The sequence below is a fragment of the Lutra lutra genome, chromosome 2, assembly GCF_902655055.1.
Source record: "Lutra lutra chromosome 2, mLutLut1.2, whole genome shotgun sequence".
Taxonomy (NCBI): domain Eukaryota; kingdom Metazoa; phylum Chordata; class Mammalia; order Carnivora; family Mustelidae; genus Lutra; species Lutra lutra.
This window is the reverse complement of record NC_062279.1, coordinates 206,381,200-206,402,794: the sequence shown is the minus strand read 5'-3', so window position 1 is coordinate 206,402,794 and position 21,595 is coordinate 206,381,200. Positions and strand designations below refer to the sequence as shown.

The following is a 21,595-nucleotide window of genomic DNA, read 5'->3' as shown; positions in this document are numbered from 1 at the left end:
CCTTTGACTTGAAAGCCTCTGAAACAGTACAATCTACTTTCTCACAGGCACTCAGGAAGTACTCGGTCCCTTTTTCCCTTGTTTCTTTCAAGCAAAATCTTAAAGGATTTCTTATCATTCTCACATTTATAACTTTAATTTGTTTTTCCTCTACTGACCTACCTGCATTTGGGGAAACCAGTTCTTTAAAAAAGACCAGACTGCAAGATCTTCACAGAGTCTGTGTCTTTTCATAGCTTTGATTCCTCATGCCTAAGTATTAAGAATATATTCCTAAGTAAATGCAAATTATCTTCTCCAAAAACTAAAAAAAAAAACAAAAACAAAAAAAAAAGATTGTACTGGTTGGACGGTCAATTCATTTACAATATAATAAAGAGCACATAGGACTAAGCTTATGAAGTTGCAGGACCGAAATGAAGAAAAACTTCACTAAGAAACATAAAAGTTTTAATAAAATGGACAGACACACTGTGTTCCTAGAAAGAAACACTCAATACTATCAACAGGTCAGTCCTCTCCCCACCTACAATCCCAAGATAATACAGAGTTTTCATGTAATGCCGATTTAAATTCCAAACTGCAGAATTTTATGGCATGCTTATTGAACCTGAAGTTTTCTGGACCCTTCTCTAAACCTAGGATTAATTCTCTGTGATTTAAGTCCAGGAATCTCTTCAATAAGCACCGTATGAAGTTAAGAACCTTTGCATTAGTCCTGTTATCTACTGAAGTCTGACCTGACGGCCATTAACAAAGCAGATACAGACCATCCCCGACTTACTCATTCAACTCAACCATGTTTCGGCTTTGCGATGGTGCCAAAGCAAAATGCATTCAGCAGAGACTATACATCCCACCTGGCCCTGTGAACTCTTCCTCGGCCCGTGGTATGTGGTACGATACCCTCTCCTGCCACAGGCAGGGGCAGAGCCACGGCTCCCAGTCAGCCGCTGCAATCATGAGGGTAAACAGTGGACACACCCACAACCTTCCCGTACCTCTACATGCCACTCTTTTTTTTCCACTTTCAGGACAGTATTTGGCAAATCACATAATATTTATTACTCTGCCATAAAACAGGCTCTGTGTTAGATGATCTTGTCCAACAGGAGGCTAATGTTAAAGTGTTCTGAGGACGTTTAAGGTAGGCACAGCAAGCTATGACGTTCAGGAGGCAGGTGTATTACAGTTTTAACATGATATCCTCAACTTACAATGGGTTTTGTGGGATGTGACCCCCATCATAAGTCAAGGAAGACCTGTATTCATGAACTGATCTGACCACTTTGGGGGGTATTTTTTCTCCCCATCTTAGGAGACTAGCTAGAGGACAATGCGACCCGTGGCAACAACAGCACTGGCATCACTGGAAAGCTGACCCAGTGCAGAACCTCATGCCGCATCCAGATATACCAGGGAGGAGTGTGTATTTTAATAAATATCCAGATGATTTATATACTTATTAGTTTGATAACCAGTGTGTTAAAGAATAAGGCTCTCCAGAATGGCAATGTTTTAAAAAATTAATATATCTTTAAAAAAAAAAAGCCTTTCAAATAAAGGGACATTCATATTCCTTTTGAACTTCCCTGTTCTAGCACCAGTCCCAAGGGTCCCTCATCGCAACCCCCATTCATGAGACTGCGTGAAGTCACTATCTTTTGATTTCCCTTTATTTCCAGCCATGACATCTTTCCCCCCGCCCTTATCCGCATTTTCTTTCCTATAGTGGAAAAGTCGGATTTTAGAATTGATGTTTTTTGTTTTTTTTTCCATAACTGCATTAACTACTTTTTTCTCCCCTTCTTACATTTCAAAACTCCTCCATTCATAAGCCTGGGTCTTAGGGTCTCAATCATCTCTGACCCATTTCACAATTTCATTCTCACCAGAAATAGAACTGAAAAGCACCAAAATTTTAGCCAATTCTTACACACTGCTATTAAATTTGTCTTTTCTTCCCAAATTCAGCATTATGCCAACCTCTTCTTGAGACTCTTTGGCTTTGTGAGGGTAAATACAGAAACCTACATCTTAAACTTTTCGCAGTTACCTCAATAAGGTCTGGTATTCTCCAACTCCAAGATCCACCATCTGCCTTCTCAGACCACCTCCAATGGTCTCTTCACCCAACCACCACACTCCTGCATCTCACCCGAACTGCAATTAGCTAACCATCAGACAGAGGCTCTTCCTATTTTTTTTTTCCAACAATTTTTTTAGAGAGTCCACATGGGGCTTGGAGGCGGGCAGAAGGAGAGGGAGAGAATCTTAAGCAGGCTCCATCTCACCACTCCATGATCATGACTTGAGCCAAAATCAAGAGTCAGATGTTTAACCAGCTGAGCCACCCAGGTGCCCCTCCAACAAATTCTAGTAAGTGGCTGTGCCAGGTTCTGGAACACATTTTAAGTAGGACATGGTATGTGTGAGTTTACAGTCTCTCAGGGGGACAAAGACAAAAATAAATTATTGTGGCACGTTGTGATGAACAATACAGTAAGGGCAGTATCACTGAGGTGGCAAAAGGTTGAAATGAAATTATATTTGGAATACCCTCAATCCAGCCTTCTTTTTTCACTTAAGCGGGCCCTGAAATTTCATTGCTTTAGGAAGACTTTCTAGATGAGAACTGACAACATTCGTCAGGAAATCTATCCCATAAACAGCATCACACATGTAACTCAAGCAAAACATGCAACCACTTAATTCACATATCCCATTCCGTGGCTCATTTATATCATCCCACTTAGGATTAGGGATACACAGTAAGCAAGCACCCTGTATCTTCATCTTTGGAATGTATTACCACTTTATTTTAATACATGCTTTTGTTTTGGTTATACTGTACAACCAAATAATACGCATTTTATCTACAACCTCTATGAATGCTCAACTGAACAAACTTCCTCAATCGATCACGGTTCCCAACATGACATGAAGGAAAACCCCCAATTTGTAGCGGATTCTGTTCTGACAGCTGCTATCCACACTCTGGCTTTCAGAGTATTTCCCCACACAAACAACCCTACATCTGAGAATGAGGTGCTCAGGTCAACCTGCACTCTAGTACTAACAGCGCTGTAGTGTCTTAATGTCCTCTAGAGAAACACCTCTGTGTGAACATTCAGAGTTCCAACGTGAGAAACCAAGAATGCATCTCACTACACCCCTGGCACTGCAGGTCTTGCCCAGCCTACCACTGAGAAAGAGACCCCCCCAGATCCAAGCCACTAACAGTACCCAAGTAACTACAAGCAGCAACAAGGTGTCTCCAGTTTCTAGAGCGGTTCCTACATTTACTGTGGTCATGTGTCCCTTGAAAATACAACGAAAGCCATAAGCCCCTGCCTAAGGAAAAACACGTGGCTGTCAATGAACCCCAGATGAACTACCCCAACTGCAAAGTGTAGCGTCCATACAAACTGTACACTCCAGACCAGTACTGTCCAATACATGTCCAACATAATGTAAGACACATATGCAATTTCAAATTTTCAAGAGGACAAACACGGTGAATTTTAATAATACATTTTATGTAATGCAATACAACCAAAATACTATTATTTCAACATGTAAGCAATATTAAATATTAACAGTATCTTTTACATTCTTTTTTTCACATTAAGGCTTTGAAGTCCCATGTGTATCTTACATATGTGATACATTTCAATTCAGCCTTGCCACATTTCAAGTAGTAGCCACATGCAGCTAGTGGGCTGTGTATTAGACAGTTTTGCTAAACTATACACCATTCAGCAATTCTCGAGCCCTTTGGGCTCAGGATCCCATTACAGACCCAAGAGAGCTTTTGCTCATATGGGTTATTTCAATCCATATTTACCATATTAGAAATTAAAACTGAGAGGGGCACTCAGGTGGTGCAGTTGCTTAAGCGTCTGACTCTTGATTTTGGCACAGGTCATGGTCTCAGGGTCGTGAGATCGAGCCTCACATTGGGCTCTGCGCTCAGCGTGGAGACTGTCTGTCCCTCTCCCTCCCCTGCTGCCCCGCGCCATGCTTACGTTCAAGTGCACTTACACTCTCTTTCTCCAAAATAAATTTTTAGAAATTAAAACTGAGAATTTTTTAAATCTTTACTCATTTAAAATAATAGACATTACTTGTCAACATAAATAAATAATTGTTATTTCTTAAAACAAAAATTTAGAGAGAAAAATGGCATGCTTAACATTTTTGCAAAGCTCTTTAATATTCGCCTTAGGAGAAGACTGCTGGATTCTCATAACCGTTTCTGCAGTAAATCTCCTATCATATGCTTGGGCCCAATGAAGCATATGAACAAAATCTAGCCTCACGCATATACAGAGGGAAAGGTGAAAACTATCTTAATAGTCTTTTCAAATAAGTACAGATATTATTCTTCACTATTACAGCAAAACAAGACAATTAGTAGTTTCTTAAAGGTTAGTTGCAAGTATCACTAAATTCTCGCACTGTTAAACTAAAATCCAACGGTCAGTCTTGTACTGTATATTTGTAACATCATATATTTGGAAAATATCAGTTCACTAAGTTAAAGAGATCTTCCATTACACAATTTTTTAAAAAGAAAATAACATTTAACATTATCATCTATCTCCTCAGAAAAGCCTACGTAATGGGAAGCGGTCAAGTTCACAATGGCAAATACAGTCTTCCAAAATTCTAATTTTCTTTTGAAAGCTCAAATTCCATCATTAATAACATCTGTCAGGTGTTTTCCTTAAATGACAGCCTTACTTAATAGAGAAAATACCTGCCCAATACCCAGATCTAAACGAATCACAGTCTGTCAGTCATTCTTTCAAATAAAAATAGTGTTCTATGTAAAAGCAGCTGGTCTAGGACACAACTCAATCACCCACATGCTTTTCCTCAATTATCCCACCATACTTCATTATGCAGCACATGTTTTGTGTACACTTCCTGCTTCTTCACACATTAAAAAGATGTGAACTTACAAACGGCCAACAATAAAAACATGCAAAGATGTTCAATATCACTTATATTTAGGAAAATACGAATCAAAATTGCAATGATATGCCACTTCACACCCATCAGAATGGACTTTCATAAAAAGTTTAAAAAACCAAAATATCAGGTTTTAGTGAGGATGGGAAAAATTGGAACCTTTGTGCGTTGCTGGTGGGAATTTTTAAATAAAAATCCAGCTACTATGGAAAATAGAATGTAGTTCCTCAAAAAATTAAACACAGAAGTATCACATAAGCCAGCAATTCCACTTCTGGATATATGCTAGAAAGAACTGAAAGCAGGGGCTTGAAAAGGTCCTTGTGCACTCATGTTCACAACAACATTTACAATAGCCAGAAGGTAGAAACAACTCAAATGTGCCCACTGATGGATGAATAAAAATGTGATATATACATACAACAGAATATTATTCACTTAATGGGAAATTCTGATACATGCACAAAACGGATGAACTTTATTTCTAAGTGAAATAAGCCAAACACAAAAGGTCAAATACTGGGTGATTCTATTATAAGATGCACTCAGAATACTCAAATTCACAGAGACAGGAAGTAAAACAGTGTTTACCACAGGCTGGGGGAAAAAGGGATATGGGAAGCTAGTGGTTAATAGGTACTGGGTTTCAGTTAGAGAAAATAAAGTTCTGGAGATCAGTAGTGGTGATGGTCACATAACAATGTGAATGTACTTAATGCCACTTACTTAACTGTAAACTTAAAAATGCTTAAAATGATAAATTTTATGTTATACACACTTTACCACAATAAAAAAAAAAAAAAAAAATGTACTCAAGCAGCCAAGATTGATAGAATTTTTACAGCTTTATCCAGGATGTTCTTAAGGGTAACTGACTTTAAAAACAAAAACAGGGACGCCTGGGTGGCTCAGTTGGTTGGACGACTGCCTTCGGCTCAGGTCATGATCCCGGAGTCCCAGGATCGAGTCCCGCATCTGACTCCCAGCTCCATGGGGAGTCTGCTTCTCCCTCTGACCTTCTCCTCGCTCATGCTCTCTCTCACTGCCTCTCTCTCAATAAATAAATAAAATCTTTAAAAAAAATAAAAATAAAAAAATAATTTAAAAAAAACAATAAAAAACAAAAAACTGAGTGCAAACTGTCTTGGTTTGTGGTAAGATATTATAAGTTTTACCACCACCACTATTGCTTTTGGACCATCAACACAAATACCAATGCAGCGTAAAATGTCTTGGTAGCATCATGAAAATAATTCTGACCTGAAAGCTCTCCTCAAAGGGCCCTGGGGAATCCTTCCTCCTGGGGCCACAAGCCGTATTTTAAGAACCATTACTGAACCTGTTCTTTTAGAAAAGCCAATTAATGTTGCGGGGGGGGGGGAGAAAGAAAGAAAAGAAAAAGAAACATAAAAGATCACTTAGTTCTAGTTTTGTTTTTATTTGACCTTTTAAGATGAGAGAAACAAACAGGCTTAAATGCTGAGCAGAAATGAGATATAATAAGAATTTAAAAAACAAGCAGAAAACAAGAAAAATCAGATAGTTGGTAAAGAAACAGGGCAGATTAGATAAATCAGGGACACGGCCTCTGAAGTTGGAAGTAAAGGAGAAACAGATAATCAGAGGTAGAATGGGGTTGGGGGTATACTTTGATACAAAAAAGCTTTAAGTCTTCAAGATGTACTGCATAGCATGCCAACTGTAGTTAATACTGTATTCTATACTTGAAAGTTGCTGAAAGAGTAGATCTTAGAAGTTCTCATCACAAGAAAAAAAATTTCTAACTACACTAAAAATGAATGATGGATGTTAACCAGATTTACTGTGATCATTTTGCAATTTGTGCAAATATGCAATCATTATACAACTGAAAACTAATGTTTATGTCAATTATATCTCAATTTTTTTTTAAAAAGCTCTCCTAGGGGGACGCCTGGGTGGCTCAGTTGGTTAAGCAGCTGCCTTCAGCTCAGGTCATGATCCCAGCGTCCTGGGATCGAGTCCCACATCGGGCTCCTTGCTCATCAGGGAGCCTGCTTCTCCCTGCCTCTGCCTGCCATTCTGTCTGCCTGTGCTTGCTCTCTCTCCCTCTCTCTCTCTGACAAATAAATAAATAAAATCTTAAAAAAAAAAAAAAAAAAAGCTCTCCTAGGGGCACCTGGGTGGCTCAGTCGGTTAAGCATCTGCCTTCGGCTCAGGTGATGATCTCAGGGTCCTGAGAGCAGGCCCTACAGCAGGCTCCCTGCTTCTCCCTCTGCCACTCCTCCTCCCCTTCCCCCACCCCCCACCTGTTTGTGCTTGTTCTCCTCTTCCTCCTTGTCAAATAAATAAAATCTTCTTTAAAAATTAAAACATAAAATAAAATAAAAAATTTTTAAAAAGTTCTCCTACTCAGAAAAATCGAGACACTAGATATAGGCTTCTTGATAATGATAGGAATAATTGTAGCATTTTATCCAAAAAATTTAGAAATTTTAATATTTTTAAATCATATATCAAGAACTCTTCTGACTTTTCACCTGTATGTGTATAAAAATATGCCACATGTATCACAGAAGCACTGTCATGTCATTTTTAAGAAAACTGCTTAATGATGCAATAGGCACTCATTTCTCCTGCAAACACTCAGAAGTTTAGTATTCCAGGTGTAAGTCAAATACATTTGTACCATGATCTAATAAAATGAAAATCTGACAAAACCTTGTTCCTTTTTATTTTAAATAAATGTAGCACAAATTTGTTAAATGAAATGCAAAAAGGGATTTGACATTACAGCACTAAGCCTTAAAGTTCTTAAGTTTGAACTAGGAACTGAAGGAAGTAGAGAATAAGAATTCAGCTATTTTCTTCTTTTCACTTTCCTTGTTTTTTATAGGTGGTTCTAGATGTTGCTATGGTACATTCAACTGAAGAAGCTAGAGTAATGCGATTTAATGCTACTTACTTTACAGTTCACAAATACATTATTTCTTTTACGATTGAACATTTCTATGCCGAGACAACAGACTCGTTTTGGGGGAAGCTGCAATTTTATTTAGGGGAAAACTGCAATTTTAAACTTTGTAAAAATTTTGTTTAAACTTTGTAAAATGAATCCTGAGGTCCTACACAACTGCAGTGCATGGTTTGATGGCCTCCGGGAAAAGCGAAGGGGGAAAGCTTTAACTCCGAAGTGGCTGGGAGTACCTCCTTCCACCTCAGCCTCTGCAGGCACCCACGAATACTCCAGCTGCCTCCAGTACAGTAAAAGTCCCCTAGTCCCTTAAGCCTCCTTGACATCCCCACTCCAATCAAAAGCCAATGCCTGAATGTGCACAGGAGCCAGTTAAGGAAGCCACATGTAGTAGAGGTTAAAGTCACAAGACCTAAATTCCTCCCTCCACAACAACACTAACAGTGTGACTCTGGGATGCACTAGCATTTTAAAAGAAAGACTGTTAATCTAACAATACCAGTTAGAATAATATTTAAGAATGTTTTCTGAAGGAAGTCAAGAAGACCTTACCCTCAATTTAGATTCCTGTACACCACCCAACACCTTCATCCCTGTATTTAGTCTTCCAAAAAACAAAAATCAATGAACTGACCCCACAACATATAGCCATTAGTTACGTCCTATTTTGAACACTATGGATTCGTATGGCACCTTGCAAACTCACTTCCAATATTGCGCAAGGACAGAGTATAATATAATCATCAAAGTGACACAAACACAACATATACTTTAAAAAAAAAAACAAAACTCATGGATTTGTAACATTTCTTGAGTTGTCACCCCTAACAGCTAGTTTCAGTATATTTTTAAAATATATATCAATTTGGATTGAGATCCTTAGAATTCCTCCTTTGGATTATGCAAACAATATTTTGCTAAAAGATAAAAAACTAACAGATTTAACAACCCAGTTCAAATTCACTAGGATTTGAACTAGGTTAGTTGGTAAGAAAATAAAACAAACAAACAAACAAAAAAAAAAACTCTTCAGATCTGCATTATTGCTTACACCACCAGTAAACTATCTTATAAACTTCTCTTATTGATCAAAGAGACCATTAAAGGCCTATGTATAGAGAGCATATACACATCCTACTTCTAGAAAAATAACTCAAAACATATGTCCCACTGATCATGAGTCAGTGCCATCATTTTTTTATATACAAAGAATAGACCATTAACATTCAGTAGGAGAGATTCTGTTACGCAGGCAAGAGAATGAAAAAATGGGTCATGGCCAGTGATGCATAATCCCACTCCCTAATAAGAGTCCTGACAATATCCATTAAGTAAAATATTTTACTACATTATATTATGTGTAAATCATTTAATACTAATATCTTAATGATTCCAGAATGAATAGTAAAATCTAGACCAACCACACACAATCTCATTCAAAAGAGAATACTTAAAAATGTAAAAAGCTCCAGCCAGCTCCAGCAATAACCCAGCCACAAAATATTAAGGAAAATAAGTAAACACAGCAATTAGACAGGGGAAGTGGTGTGTTGGAAACCTCTCTCCCAAACCAAAGAAGGAACAGAATGTCGAGGGTGATAATGATTAGTTATTAACAGAACTGCCTAAAGACTTGGTTTGCTCCCTCTGGTCTCTTACGCCAGGCTTACAAATTCCCTAACCTCAAAGAAAACTGAAGTCTCTCCACTGAGAAAAGCACCTCCAATATTAGACATACTAGTTAGAGGGGTCCCACAAGGTAATAATCGAGTAATTTCTTCCCCAGGGCACTGAGGATATGAGATCCCCTTCTTCTTAATTCCATTGTCACTGTAAGACTAGGTATTCAGAGCACATACTTTAGTCCTGTCTACCCTCTCTGTCCCACAGTAATGGCTCTCTCTAAAGCCGACATGGGCCAAGGGAACTCAGGCTAGAACACTGTGGAGAGTCACACCTAGTTAGAGGAGCAACGCAGTACCCACAAAACAAAGATAGGCTATTCGTGTAATCACTACAGAAATGAAACAGGCCAGGAATCCAGAAATAAATCTGGTAGTATTTTTTTTCATTCATCTAGATAATGTTGTACCTATTTTATCAGCAAATATCTCTACTTATCTGTAGATAAGTAGATAACTTATCTGTAAAAGGACATAACTTGAAAAATGGGGCCAACCTACTCCCAAGCATCAGCCGAACTTGGATATGTCAAATATGGTTGTTATCTAATTGTTTTATAGTAAATGTTTACAGGCCTCCGGCTGCTTTTCAGTTCAAAAATTTAATCTCTTACAAATGTACCAAATACCTATATGAGTACAGCTCCGTAAGAGAAAAGAGATAAGAGTAAGATGGATGCAAGTCCAATCTTAAAGGAACTTTTAATCCTGCAGTAGAGGGAACTTTGTATTACACGTTGTCTTAGAAGAGAACAGAGCTGCTCCGAGCAGGTGCAATACGAGCAACAGTTACAACACAGAGCCTAGGAGGAAGGCATGATTACCCTCATTTGGTTGCACACAGGGATTTCATAGAAAAATAAAGATTGCAAGAAAGTAACTGTATTTTAACTGTATCCTACAAAAAATAGAGTGGGGAGGCAGGTGTCTGCATTCCAGGCAATGTAACAACATAAACTGAAAAACAGGAATGAAAAAGCAAGAGCAAAGCACAGGAAATGTCAAGTCCTAGGGTTGGAGTGAGAGAGGGATTAAGACCCGTGGGGCGTTGGAGTCCCACCGCACAGGGCCTTGAATCCCAGAGTAACGAGTCTGCACTTCAATGAGTTGGGCAAATGATCAGAAGTCCACTTCAGGAAGAAAAACTGGTAGGAATACAAGAGTTGATTTGGTAAGTAAAAGGGGAGGAACAGTCTGCGTGAAAACCTAATTCTGTAAGAGCTAGTAAGGACCCAAATTAGAGGGAGCCTGGGTGGCTCAGCTGGCTGCCTTTGGCTGGAGTCATGATCCCAGGGTCTTGGGGTCGAGGCCCACATCGGGTTCTCTGCTCAGTGGGAGAGCCTGCTCTCCCTCTCCTTGCTGCTCCCCCTGCTTGTGCTCGCTCTCTGTCAAATAAATAAATAAAAATATTTTTTTTTTAAAAAGGTGGGGGGGGGCCCCAAACTAGAACTGACAGCACTGGAAACAAAAGTAGCCAACTCTTCACACATTAGCATGGGTAAACTTTCTATCCACCAACTAAGAGAAAGTACTGTCTAAGAGAAAGTACTGTAGTAGCTCTTCCTTATACATTCTTTCCAAAATAAAACTTGAAAAACATGAAAATTTCTTTACGTCCAGATACCATCCAAAATATGAGTCACTTAGAGAACACAAACGATTAAAATGATAAAAGAATCCATTAAGGTGGCATATCCTTTGAAACTAAATAGTACTCTGAAATGCCACAGGATTTTATCTAGCACCAATCCCCTTATCTTAAAGGGTACTAAATAAGGCAACTTCCTAGAAAGGACTTTTTCACAAGGATTAAGAAATAATTTTATACTATGGGATAAAAAAATAAATTGCTAATCTATACTTGTCAAAGAACTCAAATGCATGATTATCACATATAATCCTTTCATTATGGTCTCAATCCTAAAACTGTTATCTTTATCCCTCCTTTCCCATTCTCCTCTCATATCAGAGAAGCAGTAAGAATCCATTACACAAACAGAATCGGAGAATGCTAAAATGGAAAATGATGTTACAGATTCATTTTTATCCACTTCATTTTCTTCTTGAGGAGAGTGAAATCAAAATGTCACAATGCAAGTTAGTAGCGTAACAGAATATCAGCTGGCCCAGCTCCAAGTTTTGCCTTTTTTTTTTTTTTAATAGCTGCCTCCAAGAAGGCACCGTTTTGAAGATTTAATGAAAAGTTAAAATAAGCTAATCGGTAGCAACAACTGTTTCATATTTTTTAATAATATTCACTGCAAAATGCCTCTCTAAAGGCTGCATCCCAAACTATGCCCTTAAACTTTACTGGAATTCTACAAGACAAGAATCAAAAATTCCAAAATAAAAGTATCTGTGTAAAAGCCCAACACAACCACTTTCCTTCAGAGAGACGTGAGCCGGTTAGCAGAAATGTGCTGACTGACCTCATTTGTAAAGATGATACACGCAGACAAGAGAATCTCCAAATTAACGAAGTGCCCAACTATTTAAAACAGTTCGGTCATTAACCACTCAACTTCCCAACTCAGTTTCCTAAAAATAGTAGGCTTGTGGGTAGACGGATGGTTCACGAGATGGATCCAGGATAAAACCAAGAATAAACAGTCACAGCTCCTTCTGATGAAACCTTTCTATAGCTTTGAAATCACCACTCAGGACTTTTAATTTCAGAATTCCAAGTCAAACCTTGAATCATTTTGATAGCTACCAAATAGGTTCTAATAAATGTTTATGTTCTACTTCAAATTTTGACCCAAAAAAAGGGGGGTAGAGAAGGAGTTAAAGAGAACAAGATAATGTACAAGTAAGATAGTAAAGAACACTAAAGGTCCAGAATCAACGTAAGGACAAACAATTCCACCTCCCAGTATGTTCCATAATATAAGTAACATCAGGGATCTTTTCTATTTTTCCTTCCTGCAGATCCCATAATGGAAAAATGCTAAGATGTATTAACTTATTTCTACTACTTTTTAAATGATTAAAGTCAACCTTTCTGAACTGCTCAGCATGACAAAGTCAGTATTAACCGAACAAAGCTGACTATAGCTAAAAGCAAAGAAATATGATGTTAGTGCAATTTAGCACTTTTTTGGAGATACATGAATAATTTCCACACTTTTTTCAAAATATTGAAAACTGGGAATTGCTTTAGTGTCCTTGAATAAAACTGCCACTTCTAGAGAAAACAGCAATCAAAATTACAACCAAAGAACTATCCCCACAATGATAACATATCACGATAGCGAAACGTGTGAGAGTCTATGTAATATCTTTTGCTACAAATCACTTTCATCTCATCGTCAAAGAGTATGCTGCTATCAAGGTAAAAATTCTATGTAGCTGATTGAAACTTAAAAGTTATATATTGCTAAATGACATATAATTATCTAATTAAAATGATTCAAACTTTTTACAAATATAATTCAAGATAAATTCAATTAATTCAAGATAAATACCTACTCTACAAGCAAATTACCACAAATCCAGAAGATTTCACTGAAAGCTGATAACCAAATCTGAACCTAAAATTGGCCCACATTTATTGAAAGACTTGGCATGCACTGTTAAGTACTATCCTACATTATCTGCTGAACAACACATATTACCTATTAATCTTCATAATAAATATTAACTCCATCTTATAAAAGAGGAAACGATGCTTTCTGAGAGTTTAATTCAACCACAACAACAACAACAACAAAATTGCAGGACAGAAACTAAAGATACGGAGATAAAAAAGAACCTGTCCTCAAAAAGCTCACTGTCAAAATCAATTATATTATACACAACTGCATGTAACAATACTTTTTCTTTAAATTCAGCCACCTTTGTAAAATAAAGAAAAATATGCCAATAGAGAAACATAACTCTAAGAGGACATCCAGGTTATCTTTCTTTGCTGTTTCAAGGAGGCTAACTAAAACAACACTTAGCCTTTTTTTTTTTAATAATAAGTCTTTTTTTTTTTTAAGATTTTATTTATTTATTTGACAGAGAGAGATCACAAGTAGATGGAGAGGCAGGCAGAGAGAGAGAGGGAAGCAGGATCTCTGCCGAGCAGAGAACCCAATGCGGGACTCGATCCCAGGACCCTGAGATCATGAACCTGAGCCGAAGGCAGTGGCTTAACCCACTGAGCCACCCAGGCGCCCCACAACACTTAGCCTTAAACACTGTCTTCAAAGTTTGTCTTCACCTATATGTGATTGTTGAATCACTATACCATACACCTGAAATTAATATAACACTGTATATTAACTATGTCAGAATTAAAAAACAAATAAATAAATCCCACATTTTAGAAAAAAGAGGTACATCTTATACTACCATGATGCTGACTCCTCCTGTTTCTAGTTTTTTGTTTTAAGATTTTTTTTTTTTTTTTTTGACAGAAAGGGAGAGAACATAGCCAGGGGGAGGGGCAGAAGGAGAGGGAGAAGCAGGCTTCCCCACCGAGCAGAGAGCCTGATGAGGAGCTCAATCCCAGGACCCTGAGATCCTGACCTGAGTGGAAAGCAGAAAGAAGCTTAACTGACTGAACCAACCAAGCATCCGTGTTTCCAGTTTTTGGCTGATGAATAAAGGTGCTATAAACATACATATGCAGGTTTATAAAAAAGAAAAAGTCTGTCTTCATGGAAGTAGAAAATTCAGGGTCCCCTCTGATGGGACAAGAACTAAAGAGCCCTCCCTCGGTGCTTTTCAATTTGCAAATTAGGTCTTAAATACTACGGAAGAACTCCATCTGTGTTCATTTAAAAAGCCAAAATTCGTTTCCTTTGTAAAGAATCTGAAGGTCCTTAATATGACAAGGCAATCTGTGTGATTTAAAAAGCAATTAATAGACAGTACTTCTAGTCTCAAGAATTTTACTATCTGCTAAGGGAAATGAGACAGGAACAATAACCACCTTAGTATTTCCACGTGCTTACATAATTGTATCTCAAGACAAAAAATTAAATGTGATAAGAGGGAAAAGCAAATAAATAGCTACAAATGTCCACAGGAAGGAGGGATGATCCTAACTAGCAGTGAGGCGACTAGGCTTACACAGGCAAAGGTAGTGATAGGTAAGGAACAAGGAATGGCACACAGGGCTGGAGCACAGTATTATCAGGAAATAACCAGAGCTCAGATTTAGAAGGTAGGTTACGAACTGGGGTGAGGGGGAGGGCGGCGAGCCCATGGAGCCTGTGACTCTTGATCTTGGGATTGAGTTCAAGCCCCAAGTTGGGTGTAAAGATTACTTAAAAATAAAATCTGGAAAGAAAAAAAATAATAATAACTAAGCATGAATAATTGTGAGTGTGTGGCCAAAAAATGTGATCAAGATGACACACAATTCACTCCCTCCTCTTTAAAGTACCGTGTTCTCCCGGCCCTCTTCATACCTCCCTGCAGCTCCTGTTTACTCTAAATCAGCCGTTCTCGAGGTATGGTTTCTGGACCAGCAGCAGCATCAGCGAGCAAGTTGTTAGAAATGAAAATTATGGGCCGCACCCAGACATACAGAACCAAACCTTGGGGGCTCAGGCTCAGCAACCTGGGGCTTACCAAGCCCCCCAAATGATTCTGATAAACACTAATGTTTAAGACCAGTGTTCTACCAGAGTCCTTCAGCAAGAGCCTTCTCATTCTATACTCTCTCCCTACATTATCCTCTCCCAGGCCATTCAATAACAGCCAATGTTCACTTATCAAAAAATACCTCTCTCTAAACCCAGACACCTTTGCTGAGCACCAGACCACACATTCAGCTTCCCACCTGATGCTGATTTCCTCCCAGATATCTCAACTACACATGTCTGGAACTTCCTGGATATCCTCCTAACTCTTCTCCCTCCCCCCAAAAAATGTTTCTTCTCTACTCTTCCCCATCTCAGCAAATGGTACCTCAAGCCCAAGAGCTGCATAAGTCATTCTTCCCAGTTCCTACAATACCCTCCCCCCAATCCAATCCATCACCAGGTCTTCCCACTTGAGCATTCTTCTCCATTCCCACTGCCACCATCTTAATCAGTCATCGGATCTGTACGCCTCTCGGCCAGTCTCTTACAGAGCAATCACCATGATCTTGTCAAAGTGCAAATCGGAGCATATAACTGCCCCAATCCTTCAGTAGCTTCCCATTGCATTTTCAGATAAAACCTAAAATCCTAAAGTCCTGGATCCTGGTCATCTTTCCAACATCATCTTGGGTCCTTCCTCCAAAGTGATTCAATCATTACATTCCCCAGCTCTGGGCATATTTCAGTTTCTGAAACTTCCTCACACAGAGACTTCTCTGTTCGTGACATACTCCACACCACCCCCACCTTCACACCTTCGCACACTGCCTTTACCTAATTTTTCTCATGCTTCAGATTTCCGGTAAAATATCAAAAAAGGTCTTCCTTGATCCTTCAGCATAAACTGACTCAGTTATTCTCTCACTAAACCCTGTGCTTTCTTCTCATGACAACTATTAAAATTATCTACATGACTCGATGATTTTTTGTTTAACCTTCATCTTCTATATTAGGCTGCAAATTCCCCAAGGACAAAGAAATATCTGTTTCCTTTTCCATTGTATAAATAATAACTACTACAGAACCTGGCACACAAAAGGCATTTAATAAATAGTTATGGAGTAGTAACAGTTGCCATTATTTTTGTTAAATCCTCCCCTTCTGCTCTCTCTGTCCTCTCTCAGAAACTAACTTACAAGTTACTGGGTAGCCAAGATAATTCCTGCTAATGAAATATCATGCTTAAATCTCTCATTTTCAGATTGATTTATATGGCAAAACCAAATGTATTTTACTATCTTCCTGTAAAATTAACAGTGAGAAGTGGTTAACACTTAGCCTATATTAACTGACACTAATCTAAGCAGTTAACCTGAGAGCTACTGAGCTCCTTCTACAGAACTCTCTAGCAAATTCCTAGTCTCCCAATTACCTGTACTGACAGTACTGATAGTTCCAACAACCCCCATGCCCGTGACAGAAAATCTTATCCTTACCCATGAAACTGTATGCAAAATACCATTCCTATCCAGACCCGAGAACCTCATAATTAGATTACCTCAACGAATTATGATAGTGTCCCAGTCCCCTGGTTCCACATTTATTTAAGCACTTTATACCAAACACATTTAGAACATAGAACCAAACACATTGAGAACCAACTTCTTCCCCTTATCAATCAACATTAAATGCTCTAACTAGCATGTGACCAAAAAGCCAGTCCTATGTTTTGTTAGAATTTAAAGAGTACACTGAAATACATATGCTTGACAATCGGACTCTGTTTCAAGCTTAAATTTACATATGGCTCTATCAGATTCCTATAGGCCCAAATTGGATTTAGTTAGCATGCACTCCTGAAACTAAAGTGTTTTTGAAAAAAACATGAAAGTGTTCCACGATATGAGTTCTCTAAACTTTGAGCAGGAATTAAAAAGGTACAAGGTGTAATAAGCATTTCAAACACACACATACTTAGAGACTATGATACAAGGTACATATTTCAGAGAAGAAACTACTCCAACAGTTTAAACATACAACATAAGTATATATCTGAGAATCTGCTTATTTCTTTAAACAAATATATAATATATAAATATGTACTTACATGTATACATGTGACCTAATATCTATACGCATAAATATTATGCGTGTATATGTATACATACATATATACATACATGCACAGGTGATTGCCACTATTTGGGGACTCCACATTTGTAAAATTTATCTGTATTCCCGAAAATCAATACAATGGCATTTTCAAGATCATCTGCAGACATAAGCATAGTGCTGAAAATTTTGAGAAGGCCAGCTGGACATAACAAGATACCTTTCTGCCTTGTTTATAGACAAGGGCTCTTTTTGAAATCTGTTTAGTGCCATGTTTTTCTCATTTTTGTGCTTTTTATTGATTTCATTGTTTAAAATGGCCCCAAGCATAGTGCCAAAGTGTCATCTAGTATTCCTAGGTTCAAGGAGGCTGCAATGTTCCTTATAGAGAAAATAATGTGTCTTAGATAAGCTTTATTTACAAATGAGTTACAGCGCTGTAAGCTGTAAGTTCAGTTTTAATGAGTCAACAATATATATTAAAAAAGATCTTTAAACAGAAACCCACATAAAACAAGGTTAGATACTGACTGGTGGACAAAAATGTTGTCAACAGGGGCTTGCAGGACCTCACACCTGTATTTCTAAAGGGCAATGATTCAGTACTTACTCACTGCTCCGTGACTTTATAAAACACAACTACTCTGAACAATGGAGGCAAGTATGTAAATACAAATACACTTAGAAAGAGGAGAGAGAATATGAGACAGAGAGAAAGAATAGTAGATTTACTGAAGACTCAAAGACACTACAGAGGTCATTCTGAACAAGATGCCTACGTTTTCCGCAGCACGGCACAAACACCTCAGTGAGGCACAGCACCTACAGTATTGGCCCTGTTTAAACAACAAGGACCCAAAGCAAAAAAAAAAAAAAAAATAGTGGAACCTACCAAGTTCATTTTTTCATTTTTTGGTCTGTCTTTGTTTCTATCCTTTGTCCCACTAAATGGTATACCTCTGCCCAAGTCAGGTACTCTAAACTCTAATGCCTTTCCACACCATTTGCCCCTAATCTTGTAATTCAGCACATGTATCTGTCAATTACTGAACAATCATTCTTGAGTATGAACCAGACTTTGCGTTTAAACATCCTGTCTAAATTGTCTAAATTATTTGGAAAAGAGAGGATATTAAGCATTTGAAGTAAGAAGAAACTGTCAGGATAAAAAAGTAAACTGAATACAGGTAATTTCAGTTATATGTGTAAAGAGAAAAGAAATACACAAGGGAAGAAAGTCTCCCCTCCCACCCAAAGATGATGAAATGAAAGTCTAATCCAAGAGCTGGAGTGTTCGGAAGGGAAGTCCCACCTTCCGAAACAGCTTCTTCAGCTCCTGCTTCGTCCTAGCACTTGGCTACGGAGTTTCCCAAGAAAAATGGCAAAATTTATAGCAAAAGCTAGTAAAACAGTGACATTAGTCCTCAACTGCTTTTTAATGTTTTGTGGCTGAATGAGCACTCCCTTTGAAATTCTTATTTTCATTTTCCAAAATTACTTAACTTTTCCTGAAAATGACTTGCTTAGGGTAATGATAGGATATGCTTAGGGCAGTGATAGAAGCCACAAATCCAAAATCTAGTTTGATGAAACGTCAATGTTTTCTTCCACTTTATAAAAAACCCATCTGGGATTTTGTGAAATGAATGGACTGTAATACTACTCAAGCCACACTTCAATTAGTCGCTACAATTGAAAGAAGTAATAAGTGCAGCATTAACTTAACAGTCATGTCTTCTTAAAAGCCACAACTCGATCTAAACCAACATTTGACATCCATGTGTAACAAAGAACTAGGAAAGTTTACAGCGCAGTAAATCTATCAAAACCAATGACCATATAGATATTCATTCCTCTGAAAAGCTAAGGCTCCTTCTCCCATCTCTCCAAGGTTTGCCTAGGCTCATCACTAGAGGCAGTGGCTTGTAAAACAATGACACCCATCCCCGAATAATTCAACATTTCTTTCTCTTTAAATATTTTATAGACAAAAACCTTCAGATTTTTTTTGCACTAATGCATTATTGTTTATGGCATTTCAAAAAGCGTAAGTGGAATCTCTCCGTCTACTGCGTCCAAACCACATCAGTGTCTGACTTTCAGAGAGCCAAGTCTACTCCCTCCAACTCTTCTCGTAACCTGGAACGTAAAAGGACCGCTCACCAACTGATTATCTCCTGTGCATCTTTAGAAGTACTTACTGGGTACGATTCTGCAGTGAAAAGCTCCAAGCTCGGAGGAAGCTCCGTACGCGCCGCTCACACGGGAAACTCGACACCGGAGTGCGGGCCGTGCTTCCCTAGGAGCGAGCTCCCCGCACGGAGCCCCGAACCGCCGCCGGAGCCCGGCACCGGTGACGAGGGCGGGACGCGCAGCCGGTCGGGCCAGAGTCAGCGCGCCCTCCTGACACCGACTAAGGTGCCAGAGACACCCTGAAGGCACGAACAGCACCTGGCCTGATGCCGGTTCCGAACGGGACGAGCGGACTCCGAGTCCACGCGCCGCTCCGAAGCCACCCGCCGACCGACTCCGGGGACAGCGCCGGCCGCGCACACGAGAGCGCAGAGCTGCACCGGCTTCTCCGGGGACCGAGCAGAGCGAACGCGGCTCGACCTCGGGGTCCGCAGGGTCCTCACCCCGCAGCGCGGGCGGAGACCCTGGGGGGAGGCCGAAGCGTCGCGGCCGCCGGCGCCACCGCGGGCGGGGCAGAGCCTCGATCCGCACCACGGCCCCTCCGCGGGTCGCCGGCCCCGTCGCGCCCCGCACCGCCGCGAGGGCGTCTTCCGCTCACTCCCTCGCGTCGCGGGGGACCGAAGCTCGGTCAGGAGAGCGGGGCCCGCGCCGACACAGCCGGCTTAGGGGCGCCGCGCCCGAGCGCTCTTCACGGGCCCCCGCGGCTCGGGAGCAGGAGCGGGAAGAGCGCGCCGAGCGGGCGAGCCCAGGGGCGGGCGGACGCCGCCAGCCGCCGCCACACCCCGGCCCTCCCTCACCTGCCGGCCGAGCGGCCCCCGCGCCCGTACCTTCGGCCAGCGACTCCTCCAGGGTGACCTGGTAGCGGCCCACGGCGAACACGCGGACACCCACGGACGAGCCGCCGCCGGAGCCGGCCCCGGGCCCGCCGGCCGAGCCCCCCGCCGCGCCGCCGCCGCCGCCCTCCGACTTGGGCATCCGCGAGAACTTCTTCATGGTCCCGCCGGCGCGCTGGGGGGCGCGGGGCGCGCGAGGGCGAGCGCGAGAGCGGGTCCGCGGCCCGGCGCGCGGCCGTCCGTCCGCGAGGGGTCGCCGCCCCTCGCCCGTCCGAGCGTCCGTGCGCGCTGCGGCCCGGCCGGCCTCACATCCCGCGCGCGAGCGCACCACCCCGGCCCCGCCGCCCGCTCCGCGGCTCCGCTGCAGCTGCCCCGCTCCCGCAGAGGGCGGTGGAGAGGGCGGGGCCGGGGCGGGGCGCGAGGGGGCGGGGCTGGGCGCGGGGGCGACGCCGCCGCCTCCGCGAGCGTCCCGGCGCCGGAGCAGCCCCTCGACGCGTCGGGAGCGCGAGCCTGGGAGTGGGCAGCGCCGGGGAGGGAGACGGGGAAGGGGCGGGACGGCCGGCCCTGCGGGGAGTGGGCTGGACCTCTCCGGCGGCGCGACCCCACGACCGCAGCCTGCGGCGCCGCCGCAGCCGGACCGACGCCGCCCGCCACTCGCGGCCGTTGGCGGTGCAGCGCCGCGGCCAACCGCTCTGAGGCCCGGCGGCCCGCGCAGGCGCGCGATCGGCGCCACCGGAAGTGACGGTTCCGGCTCTTGTCACGTGGAGGGCGTGGGGGCGGGGAGTGGCGGTGGGGGCTGGGGACGAAGGCGAGGTCGGGGTCCCGCGTCCGGGGTCCTGCGGGCGAGCGTTCCGGTCAGGCTTCCGGGGCCCCGCGTCGAGGTGGCCGGGGAGGCTCCCGCGCCGGTCGCGCGTCCGGGACCGGCGTCTGGGCGAGGAGCTGGCGCGTCCCTCCGGACGCTTAAACCCGCCGCCGGCCGTTTCCCCGCCAGCGGCTTCTCGCCGGTTCAGTGTCCCAGAGCGTCCCGGAGGGGCTTCCGCTGGCCGCCCCGGGCGTGGGCGGCGGGCGCCGCGGGGCCGCAGCGGGTTCCCGTAACCCCGCTTCCGAGGCCGCCGCCGCGGCGGGCGCCGGTGCTGGGAAGCGCGTCTGCGGCGCGGGGATCGCGGAGACGCAGTTTTCCGAGGCTCGAGGGCCGCGCGGCGGCGGCCGGACGCCCGGAGCAGGTGCGTGTGCGCTCCGGGGAGCCCGAGGTCGCGTAGCGGCCGGTGGGGCCGCCGGGGCAGTCCTGACGCCCCGCTCCGCGCTCCAGACCGCGCTGAGGAAGGACGC

General features: G+C 42.2%; 1 protein-coding gene across 4 annotated transcripts in view; it reads right to left on the bottom strand.

Annotated features, from left to right (window-relative positions):
* Nucleotides 1-20,602, bottom strand: part of BMP2K (BMP2 inducible kinase) — a 126,409-nt gene extending 105,807 nt beyond the window's left edge. For 2 of the 4 annotated variants that reach the window (XM_047719633.1, XM_047719634.1), the window contains exon 1: nucleotides 20,261-20,598. In XM_047719633.1, coding sequence (XP_047575589.1) covers nucleotides 20,261-20,426 — 166 coding nt within the window. In that variant the 5' untranslated portion in view covers nucleotides 20,427-20,598. Of the gene's footprint in view, nucleotides 1-20,260 lie in introns of all 4 variants that reach the window. The other 2 variants (XM_047719637.1, XM_047719636.1) reach the window with 2 other exon arrangements.
* Nucleotides 20,603-21,595: the final 993 nt, after the last annotated feature.